This window comes from Schistocerca serialis, chromosome 8 (assembly GCF_023864345.2).
Source record: "Schistocerca serialis cubense isolate TAMUIC-IGC-003099 chromosome 8, iqSchSeri2.2, whole genome shotgun sequence".
Taxonomy (NCBI): domain Eukaryota; kingdom Metazoa; phylum Arthropoda; class Insecta; order Orthoptera; family Acrididae; genus Schistocerca; species Schistocerca serialis.
The window spans coordinates 611,484,819-611,497,832 of NC_064645.1; the positions used below are offsets into that span (position 1 = coordinate 611,484,819).

General features: G+C 35.9%; 1 protein-coding gene across 1 annotated transcript in view; it reads right to left on the reverse strand.

The window, feature by feature from the left end:
• LOC126417162 (dynein axonemal heavy chain 2) overlaps nucleotides 1-13,014 on the reverse strand; it is a 959,377-nt gene that overhangs the window by 767,732 nt on the left and 178,631 nt on the right. Inside the window, 1 exon segment of the mRNA XM_050085060.1 lies at nucleotides 2,444-2,636. Coding sequence (XP_049941017.1) covers nucleotides 2,444-2,636 — 193 coding nt within the window.

Consider the following 13,014-nt stretch of genomic DNA (forward strand, 5'->3'; position numbering starts at 1 on the left):
ACATGGATGGGATGAATAACCACATCTGTAATCAAGTGTGTGAATGATATTATTTCTCAACCATTTTCAATTATTTAGAATCAATCTTTTGAACAGGGATGCCATCCAAATGCATTGAAATATGCTGATATCAAACCTCTATTCAAACAAGGATCGACAGAAGATATGGGAAATTACCACCCTATCTCTCTTTTGCCGGTCTTCTCTAAAGTGTTTGAAAAGATTGCAGCAAAACAAATTAATAAATTTCTTACTGTATATGATATAATTTTTAATAACCAGTTTGGATTCCAACATGGTAAGAGCACTGTGAATGCTATAAATGAGTTTATCCAAAAAATATGCTCCAAGTTAGATAAGGGTAAAAAGGTCACAGGAATATTCTGTGAACTAACTAAAGTTTTCGATTCAGTGAACCATGCATTACTCCTCCACAAATCACAGATGTATGGAATTGGGGACACTGCTTTAAAATGGTTTAGCTCTTACCTGTCAAATAGGAAACAAAGAGTAATTTGAACTTCAAATGGAACCACTTACTCCTCAAGACTGGAAAACAGTTCCCCAAGGAGCCCACAAGGTTTGATATTGGGTCCCTATCTGTTTCTTTTTTACATAAATGACCTACCACGTGCTATTGATGTTCATTCAGTCTTATTTGCTGATGATACATCAGTTCTAATTGAAAATAAGTTATCTGAAAGTATTCCAGAAAAAGCCAAAAATACTTTAGAAAAACTCGAATCTTGGTTCCATCCAAACGGACTAAAACTAAATGTAACTAAAACCAAAATGATGCAATTTGAAGCTAAATCAGTAGGAAGGACTGAAAAAAAGATAACTTGTAATGATCAGGATATCACAGAAGCAAACCATGTGAAGTTCTTAGTCCTAAATCTTAATAAAAATTTTGATTGGAAGGTACACCTAGATTACTTAGCAAATAAACTGAACAGCTTGGCATTTACAATGTGTATTTTGTCAGGTGCCACAAACATGGATACCAAAAAGGTAGTTAATCACTACTATTTTGAGTAAGTTATTCATTATGGCATAATCTTCTGGGGAAATTCAGCAAATGTCACTTGGCTCATAGTATTACAAAAGAAAGTAATTAGAAACATGTGTGTTGCAAAAACATGGAAATCCTGTCGACCACAGTTAAAAAATTTAAAAATACTATCTACCCCCACACTTTACATATATGAGGAGGTGGTGTTCTTATACAAAAATCAACATACACTATACACTTTCCATTTTGACCACAACTACAGCACTTTCCACAGAGATAATTTCAAGCTTCCAACACATTGTTTAAAACTTTATGCCCAAACGCCAGAGTATATGGGGTTAAAAATTTTCAGTAAAATAAAAGGCAGTAATATATTTAAGAGAGAGCTTGGTTCACTGAAAAGATTGCTCTTTAATCTTCTGGTGGAAAAGTGTTATTATTCTGTCGAAGAATTCATTGAGGATAGCTTCACAGTCTGAACACAGGGATTGTATTACATGTATTATTTTATTTACTTGTGTAGCTGTAACTTAGAAATGTAAAATATAATGTAAACTTTTGTACTTCTCTTAAAAAATAGGAAATAAGTTTATTTTTGTAAACCTTGACATGTCTCCTGTACATCAAATCAAATGATTTGAAAATTGAACATAATGAGATGAATAAATCACATATCACACAAGAACTCTGAACTTGTGGTTGGGTCAAAAGAAAAGAAACTGCATGATACTCCAATGGAGAACTATTAATACCTGGTAGAAGAGTTTGTTGAGGATAAACTGATAACTTAAGTTCATTAGTTTTATTATGATAATTATAACTCTTACTTCTCAGAAAAAAAATACTAATTTTAGTTTATTGTTCCATCTCATTACCTATAATTTTATACAAGGAATTATATGTATGATATGTCTCCTGTAGCATCACCAGATGAATAATGAGTATATGTTACACGATCTCAGTAAAATATTATTCATTACGAGCTAAACACCAGGTTCATAGTATTTCTTTATCTCAATACTTTGAAATTTCTCAGTATCTGCTATGTCACAGTAGTAGAAGATCAGAGAAGACAAAAGTTGAATACAGTCTGCAGAGACTCTGATATGCACTCTATCCACTTAAAAACACATCATCCAGCAACACATAGTTAATAACAATAAGAAATAATTTTGACATGTTGTGTATATGTCATGTCCTTCTCTCTAGAAAAGTTGTTCAGGGTGGTTTCTTTCCTTCCTACATTAACTGATGGTATTTCTAACATCTTTTCACATTGTCCTGAAGAAAGATTCACTCATGTTAAGGACTTAGAATTTGATATTTTCTGTGCTTAGAATCAATATACTATATCTATTGGTTCTGCCCCAATTATTTGATTCTCCAGATCCTATCTTATTTATCTATTATACCTTATGTAAAAGAGTTTACCTTGATTCAGTTGTGCTTGAAGTTTCAAACACTCTTCATTCTGCTGTATAACAACATGATATGGAAGTTTGTCTTGGCAGGTAATATTCCATTTCTCATATAAGCGTAGAAAACATGCCAAGCTGTCCACCAAACTTCTCAAGACATTTTTAAACAAACGAGATATACTGTTAACTGAAGGATCAAAGGTAATCTGCAATAAAATACAATTAACAGTAAAATTTGTTTTAAACAATGTCATTAAGCTAAGAAACTGTTAGTTGCAAAGAAGTGCTCAAAATGAGATGGGGCACTTACATTAGAAAAAACAAATACATTATGTCTGTAAGTCATCAAATACATCCATCCAGAAATCTGTGGATTTCTGCACAACCTATGTGAGAAAAATATGCCAAATAATGAGTTACTGACCGTGGTAGCCTGAATTTTAAGACTGGCAAAAGGTTTTTTATTGTAAAAAAGGTATTTCTGCTGTGACTGTCTCTTTCCTGCTGCTGACACTCCCCCCCTCCTCTTTGTCCTCCTCTTCCTCACCTTGACTGCTCTCCTGATCACCACCACCAAATTTATCCACACCAACCCATTCAAGCATCACTTTTCAAAAGTGTGGACCAAAATATAAAAAAAGACACACATCAAGCAACAATATAGCCAAAATCAGCAGTAATATCCACGAAGAAACTGTAAACGTAATCTGTAAAGAGAATAGTTCGTTAAGAGGATGTAACTCATGAATGAGCACAATATTCAGTTATTTGTTTGCATCCAATGGTGATATAAATGGTTTGTTACCTACTGCAAGGCAATTAGATTAATTAATCGGGTATGTTAGGTTCACCAAATTAATGAGACATTCCTTCTTCAGGGTTTTACAAATGTGTAATAGTTTTCAATTCAAATCTTGTAAACCATTAGCTCGGACTGTTCCAACAGTGCCTCATGGAGCAGGACTTCTCCACAATGTTCACTGTCCCAGGTCAGAGTCCACATGGTAAGGGAGAGTGTACTCACTGGCTCTCAGCTTTATGATGCTAAAACTGACATAACAAACCACGTTCTAACAATGAGAGCAATGGTTTGTCATGTAAGTTGCAGTCCTGCTCAATTTTGGAAGAGACATTTCTGTTTATGGTAAAAATGGATGCTCAAATCTTGAAATGAAGTACACTAATTGACAATAAAAAAGACACAAGTGAGGCAGCAGTTCAAAGTTAGCTACGAAATCACTGACATTATAATGGCAAGTGGCTTTACTGGAACCTCTTCTACAACCATGCACAGTATTTGCATAATATTTATTTCCAAGCTAGTTGCAGACAACTGTAAGAGTAATTTTTAGCACATGATTAGTGAAACGTAAATTATTATTTTTCTGATGTTCTTAACACAATTGTAAAATGTCTATTTCCATAATTTTTAGTAACTTCCCTTAACTCCCTAATTAAGATGCTAAATCCACAACAATTACAAACTGTAATAGCTGGCAGCCATGGAAAGGTATTGCCCCTGGAATTTCTCAATGAAAACTGCATATTCATTTATGTAGCCAGTATTCCATTATATTTAGTATTAGTACAAAACTCCTCCAGTATCAAATAGCTGACACTGGTAAAGCAAAATGAGGACTTTTGACAGACAAAATGAAATATCTATTTATAAACGTGTTTCCATGTTTCTGATGTGCTAGTAAACGACCCATTGCAGCATACACTGTACATTTCTTTTAAAAACAAATCTCCTCCATACCAACCCATTAGACACTGAGCATCATCTATCAACAATGACCAGCACAACGTTGGCAAGACTTGGGCATATTAAGACTTGTTGTATTTACTAACAAATATATTAATATACCACTACAAAAGACATTACGTAGAACCCTCTTGTCCACCCTTAGCTGATCCGCTGCCCTAGTTCATCCAACCATGCTCAAGCCGAACTTGCTCTAATTTTTGTGGTGGTGACTCACTATCCGTTGCAGCATTCTGTTTACTGTATTGTTGTTTACAAGTAATAGTTCTTGTCACTTGCCTGTTTTAGTGCTCCGTCATCTCTTGTATCATTTCTGATGTTGTCCTTTTATTTTGTACAGTACTGCACTATGAAATTTTTAGTTCTTACTTCTTGGTTGTTTTATGACATTGTACTATTGAGCAGTGTCATAAAGACAAGACAAAGAGGAATCACTCCAAAAAATTGTCAAGAAACTCAATGTAGGCGATACAACAATAAAAGATTGGAGAATAAATTAGGAAGACATGTACAGTGATGACAGGCGGCAAAAACACTCTTAGTAATCACAAAACATTGAAAAAGCCCAAACTTGAACTGCTTGACAACACATTGTGGATGTGGTTCCATCAGGAAAGAAGGAACGAACCCCAATATCTGGGCCCACTATAAAAGAATAGGCAATACATATGCACAAAAAACTAGGAACCAGAAGTCAGTTCGCAGCTTTTGAGGCTGCATTCATTGCTAAAAATCCCGTCTTGGCATTCCAATTCCTGGTGACAAACCATCTGCTGATTCCAAGATGGCTAAGGACTTTTCTCATCTATATATACATCTACAGGGATACTCTGCAAATCAAGTCCATGGCAGAGGGTTCATCGAACCACCTTCACAACAATTCTCTATTATTCAACTCTCCATGGCAGAGGGTTCATCGAACCACCTTCACAACAATTCTCTATTATTCAACTCTCGAATAGCCCACAGAAAAAACAAACACCTATATCTTTCTATGTGAGCTCTGCTTTCCTTTATTTTATCATGATTATTGTTTCTTCCTATGCAGGTCGGCATCAACAAAATATTTTCACATCTGGATGAGAAAGTGATGGTTAAAATTTCTTGAGAAGATTCCACAACAATGAAAAATGTCTATGTTTTAATGATGTCCATACCAAATCCTGTATCATGCCCATGATACTCTCTCCCCTTTCTTACGATAATAAAATGTGTGCTGCTCTTCTCTGAACTTTCTCAATATACTCCTTTAATCCTATCTAGTGAAGAACCTAGACCACGGAGCAGTACTCTAAAAGAGGATAGATGACTGTAGTGTAGGCAGTCTCTTTAGTAGATCTCAGATATTTTCTAAGTGTTCTGCCAATAAAATGCAGTCTTTGGTTTGCCTTCCCCACAACATTTTCTACATGTTCTTTCCAATTTAAATTGTTTTTAATTGTATTCCTAGGTATTTAATTGAATTTGCAGCCGTAATTAGAGTGATTTATCATGTAACCAAAGTTTAACGGATTTGTTTTAGCACTCATGTGGATGACCTCAGCCTTTTCATTATTTAGGGTCAATTGCCAATTTTTGCACCATTCAGATATATTTTCTAAATTGTTTTGCAATTTGTTTTGATCTTCCGATAAGTTTACTAGACGATCAGTGCAGCGTCATCTGCAAACAACCTAACAGCTGCTCAGATTGTCTCCTAAATCATTTATATAAATAAAGAACAGCAGAGACCCTATAACACTACCTTGGGAAACCCCAGAAATCATTTCTGATTTACTTGATGACTTTCCATCAATTACTATGAACTGTGACCTCTCTGACAGGAAATCATGAATCCAGTTACATAACTGAGATGATATTCCATATGCATGCAATTTCACCACAAGCCACTTGTGTGGTACAGAGTCAAAAGCCTTTTGGAAAACTAGAAATATGGAATCAATTTGAAATACTTTGTCAATAGCACTCAGCACTTCGTGTGTGTAATGATCTAGTTGTGTTTCACAAGAACAATGTTTTCTAAATCCAAGATGACTGTGCACCAATAGACCGCTCTCTTTGAGGTAATTCATGACATTCAGAACAATATAAGTTCCAAAATCCTGCTGCATATCAATGTGAATGATATGGGCCCGTAACTTAGTGGATCAGTCCTAATATCTTTCTTGAATATTGGTATAACCTTTGCAGCTTTCCCGTTTTTGGGTACGAATCTTTCATTGAGTGAGCGGATGTATATGATTGTTACATAAGGGGCTACTGAATCAGCATACTTTAAAAGGAACCTAATTGGTATACAGTCTGAACTGGAAGACTTGCTTTTATTAAGTGATTTAAGTTGCTTCTCTACTCCAAGGATATCTACTTCTAAGTTACTTACATATTGGCAGCTGTTCTTGATTCGAATTCTAGAATATCTACTTTGTCTTCTTTAGTGAAAGAACTTCGCAAAGCGGCATTTAGCAACTCTGCTTTTGCAGACTTTTCTGTGAAATTTCACAAAACTGTCAAAGAAAATAAACTTTGCCAAGTCCATAACATAGGTGAGACAAGTCTAAACCATGAAAATGCTGCCAAACAAAACGCTTGCTGCATCAAATGAAATCATGGCTACGTTGGTGGTACACATTATGAATCCTAGGGCATTGAAAACATTACTAACTTATGTGTCTTGCTGGCTTATTACCACATTCAAAAATTTGTTTGGATGGACTGCAATGTTGGATTGACTGGAAGTTTATTCCAGCTGTTCAAAAAGACTTGAAACTAAAAAGATTCCTGTTCATACTCTATTGCTGTTAAATAACGCATCATCACATCCATCTGAAGATGATTTAGTGAAAGGGGACATAAAGGCTATCTTCCTTCCACCAAATAGCATATCATTTATTCAACCAATGGATGAGATAGTGATAGAATGGCTAAAGAGGTGGTATTGCTGATAGTACATCAGCTCAATTCAAAAAATGTCCCAAGAAGTTCTAACATACTTGTAGCTATGATATCCTTTAATGTCAAAGATGCTATCTACACGACTGCTGAATCGTGGGAGGAACTAAAACCTGACAAGCTGCGAAAATCTTGATGTAAGCCTGAAAGTGACCATATCAAAGGCGAACAATACAACAACACACAGGACATTATTATGGATCTACAAACTGTCCAACTGAACAACCAAATGCCCCTGCCACTGAAATTGAGGATTGGATTGGACAACGTGACAAAGACTATTAAACCAGTGAAGAACTCAGTGATAAGCAGATTATTGCCACTATTTTGGGAAAAAAAATGGTGAAGAAACTGTGAATGAGGACTCAGAGAGTGGTGTTGATAAATACCCTACTCGAATTTCACACACTAATGCCAAGAATGCTTCTGATATTGCCCTTCAGCACATCTAGCAGAACTCAACTGCAACACTTATGGACATTTTGTGGATCAAGAAATGGAGGAACTCTGCAGCTAAGTACAGAATTTCACCTACACAAAAATTTATAACTGACTTTCTTCACAGTATTTTTTTACTAGCATTTAGGCTACCTTCAATTTTTACACTACTTTACATATGTCCTGTACATACAGTGTAGTACAGTAAATACATACTGTACAGCATTGGTCATTAGCAATATGTAAAAATGACATCTTTTGTGTGGTTTATTGCAATGTTTTTACTGTAGAAATCAATAAACATGTGTAAAGTAGCCATTTTTGAGTTCAGAGGTTGTTTGTTTTACATACATCCGTGCTATTCTGTACTTTCTGATAATCTGGCCTTTTTTGCATCCCGATCCATACCCCAGTCCCAAATGTAACAGATTACAGGGGCCGTACTGCAATAAATTTAATTTCAATGTGTGCTGGTGGTTTCTTTCACTTCTTTTACATAAATTTGTCATTTCAATGCATATGTTATAAATAGAGGCTAAAAAACTAGTGACGATGCATATTTTCACTCTATGTTTAGAATATTTTAAAAATTTAGGCAGGCGGTCTCTAGCTCGATCTAGTTTTGATGTCTCACAGATTGACCGCGACCTAGAACTGCGTGCAATCGCTAACTGAGAGACCACTGCCTAGCAAAATCATTAGGAAGAGGAACAGGAAAAGGCAGACAGAGTCAATGCTCCTGCACCGTCGCCCTCAGTTAATCCCCCTACTGTCATACCGTACATGTCGGCAATAAGCAAATTAAACTACGCAAGCTTATAATCACATGTCCATTGTTTCAGTTTATCTTTCTATTTACTTGTGCACAGGTGAACATGTTTATGATGTGTAGTGTGTGAAGTGTTGTGCGCCATGTGGCCCGAAAAGAAGAAATGTCATTTCATGGATAGCTGACAATCCTGGAACATTTACATACGATGGAACTGTTTTATACTGTCGAGTTTGCGAGAAAAATCTTTCGTGCAAAAACAAGTTTCAAATACACCAGCCTGTCAATAGCAAGTTGCATTAGCAGGGATTTGTCCAAAGGTAACCAAGAAAGTCAGTTTAACATGGATCTATGTGAAGAATTCATTGCAAGCAATGAGTCATATATTGCTTAATATTTTACATCTGTCAGTATTGCTTAAGTTACTTCTATCAACAAACACATACATGTCATTTTTTACAGATGGAGTTGGTAATGGAGAAATGCTAGTACAGTTATACTTGTCTTCTGAACTGACTACATCAGATCAAGAGCAAGAAGTGACACTAGAGCTAGCTTGCTCACTTTAAGGTGTTCGTTGGGTCATTCCAGTTTTGCAACTTTACTTTGAATAATTAATTTAATTTACACTTGCAAAAGTCTTTTTTAAGCTCTTGAGTGATGATTGTTCCAGAAAATAGGCAATAAACATGTGAAATGTACAGTATTGAAATATTGTGACACTGTGTGCATAAAATAATCCTAAATACTGTTTATTAAAGTAAAAGAGAAGAAGTAGTCTAAGTAAGATTATTTTTTAGAATATGTGTTTTCTAATATATTATCTGATAAGTGAGAAATTACATAGAATGAATTGATTAAAATTCCACAGACTGATTTGGTAATACTACAGAATATAGGCCCATTCAGGAAAAGCAAATCATCACAATTTTTTATTAGATAGAAGGCAGAAGTTGATATAAGTTTTTGGTGCTCTGATAAGCCTCGACTTTAGTAGAGTGTGAGGCGCGTAGAAAGTATGAAGGAAAATATGGTTGCCACATTGAGGAGCAACATAAGAGGGGAATGTTACCAGTGTGCTGTACAATGATGCCACCCAAAGCATGCATGCACTCATATAAAGAGCAGCTATGGTATAAATTACACACAGAAGTAATGAGGTTTGGTGAAAGTATATCATAGAGTTGATCATATTCAAACATAACTGTACTCATTACGCTATTCCCTTTTCACTCGATGCACACAAAACAATTTCATCATGCTACTGTAGTGATTCAGCTGTTAAGTCACTGAAATTTGCACTGTCATAAACATAAGACAGTTCACACAAAGTGTATCGACGCATACTGACAACAAGGAGGGAGCCAAAGTTCAACTTCAGACATCATTCCACTTCTTGCTGCTGTGTTCAACAGGCACAGTTTAATCTCACATTCATTACAACTAATAATAGCCATATTTTAGTGTGAGCACATTTAAAAACACTAAAGAAATAAAGGAAGAAACTATAATGGCTCTGGGAGGGGACTTTGGACCCCTCTCCCTGTCCCCCCCCCCCTTCCTCCCCTGCAAACCTATGACCATGACCCTACTTTTTGTAAACTGAAACTGATAAGGTAGGGTGTGTACTGTGAGAGAAGCTAAATTTCAGAATGAATAACAGGATTGGTTCAATAGTGTCATTCAGAGTTTGTTTCAGTTGCCCTGAGTACCAAAATTTATGTCGCAGGATATGTTCAGAATAGAAGCCTGGGACTTGTTACCTGTGTAAAGTTAAATTCTGATTGGAATGGTGTATGGGGCAGTGTATATCTAGCTGCATCATCACATCCATCTGAAGATGATTTAGTGAAAGGGGACATAAAGGCTATCTTCCTTCCACCAAATAGCATATCATTTATTCAACCAATGGATGAGATAGTGATAGAATGGCTAAAGAGGTGGTATTGCTGATAGTACATCAGCTCAATTCAAAAAATGTCCCAAGAAGTTCTAACATACTTGTAGCTATGATATCCTTTAATGTCAAAGATGCTATCTACACGACTGCTGAATCATGGGAGGAACTAAAACCTGACAAGCTGCGAAAATCTTGATGTAAGCCTGAAAGTGACCATATCAAAGGCGAACAATACAACAACACACAGGACATTATTATGGATCTACAAACTGTCCAACTGAACAACCAAATGCCCCTGCCACTGAAATTGAGGATTGGATTGGACAACGTGACAAAGACTATTAAACCAGTGAAGAACTCAGTGATAAGCAGATTATTGCCACTATTTTGGGAAAAAAAATGGTGAAGAAACTGTGAATGAGGACTCAGAGAGTGGTGTTGATAAATACCCTACTCGAATTTCACACACTAATGCCAAGAATGCTTCTGATATTGCCCTTCAGCACATCTAGCAGAACTCAACTGCAACACTTATGGACATTTTGTGGATCAAGAAATGGAGGAACTCTGCAGCTAAGTACAGAATTTCACCTACACAAAAATTTATAACTGACTTTCTTCACAGTATTTTTTTACTAGCATTTAGGCTACCTTCAATTTTTACACTACTTTACATATGTCCTGTACATACAGTGTAGTACAGTAAATACATACTGTACAGCATTGGTCATTAGCAATATGTAAAAATGACATCTTTTGTGTGGTTTATTGCAATGTTTTTACTGTAGAAATCAATAAACATGTGTAAAGTAGCCATTTTTGAGTTCAGAGGTTGTTTGTTTTACATACATCCGTGCTATTCTGTACTTTCTGATAATCTGGCCTTTTTTGCATCCCGATCCATACCCCAGTCCCAAATGTAACAGATTACAGGGGCCGTACTGCAATAAATTTAATTTCAATGTGTGCTGGTGGTTTCTTTCACTTCTTTTACATAAATTTGTCATTTCAATGCATATGTTATAAATAGAGGCTAAAAAACTAGTGACGATGCATATTTTCACTCTATGTTTAGAATATTTTAAAAATTTAGGCAGGCGGTCTCTAGCTCGATCTAGTTTTGATGTCTCACAGATTGACCGCGACCTAGAACTGCGTGCAATCGCTAACTGAGAGACCACTGCCTAGCAAAATCATTAGGAAGAGGAACAGGAAAAGGCAGACAGAGTCAATGCTCCTGCACCGTCGCCCTCAGTTAATCCCCCTACTGTCATACCGTACATGTCGGCAATAAGCAAATTAAACTACGCAAGCTTATAATCACATGTCCATTGTTTCAGTTTATCTTTCTATTTACTTGTGCACAGGTGAACATGTTTATGATGTGTAGTGTGTGAAGTGTTGTGCGCCATGTGGCCCGAAAAGAAGAAATGTCATTTCATGGATAGCTGACAATCCTGGAACATTTACATACGATGGAACTGTTTTATACTGTCGAGTTTGCGAGAAAAATCTTTCGTGCAAAAACAAGTTTCAAATACACCAGCCTGTCAATAGCAAGTTGCATTAGCAGGGATTTGTCCAAAGGTAACCAAGAAAGTCAGTTTAACATGGATCTATGTGAAGAATTCATTGCAAGCAATATTCCTCTTTACAAACTTACAAACTATATCCTCAAAGGCTTCCTGTGCAAATATTGCTTAAATCAAAAGACATCAGATGAATCAACATTGCATAAAAATTACATAATGACAATTTATGTAAATTTTCTGGAAGAAATACGTAATGAACTCAAAGACAGCATTATTTTTTGATTTCAGTTGATGAAACTACAAACAGTTGTGGCCATAACATGCAGAATTAATAGTTGGTACTTTAAAAGAAGAGCCTTCTTCTTCCTATTTAGTGGTCTGCAAAGAACTTGAAAAAATAAAGCATTTTTGTGAATGAGGGAATTAGAAAAATATTTCCCAATCTTCTGCAGATGAAAGGGTGTTTGTGTTTATTTCAGATGCTGTTCCCTGTGTGATCAAAGCACGAAAAAGCCCTCTGAGTATTTTATCCCAATTTGATACATGTGATGTTCTTTGCTCATGGAGTAAATCGCCTTGCTGAAGAAGTATGTTCCACACTTGTGAATGTGAATAACCTGATTTCATCCACAAAGAAAGTGTTTCTAAAGGCTCCTGCTCATGTCAAGACCTACAAAGAAAACTACCAAATGTGGCTTTACCTACCAAACCAGTGGTAACTCGATGGGGTATGTAGGTCAAAGCTGTTTTGTTTTACAATGAACATTCTGAGGCCAATAGAGGGTAGTAAATGACTTTGGGAGTGCAGAGGCTTTGGCAGTTTGCCAGTGCAAAGAAGCTTTTAATGCTTCTGGTATTAAAACATACATTGCTGTGATCAGCACTCATTTTTCCCCTATACCTGCAAGTATTAAAAAGCTCAAAATTTAAGGTTTGGCGCTGAATGAATCTATTCAGTTAATGAATAAAATTATTCTAGTGAACTCCTCAACAATAAGTGCCCACATAGCATGCAAATTCAAATACTGCCCAGTTACCTCAGTTGATGTACAACGGCCCTTTTCTGCTTATAAAAATGTTTTGAGTGATCAAAAACACAGTCTTACAACCGAACATTTGGAACAGTACTGGATTGTTTACGTTTACAATAGTAGAAAAACATCAAATAAAGTTTAAATGATGCTTTGGTCCAACAGTATTAATTAAAAGTTAATGCCATTCATAAAAATCC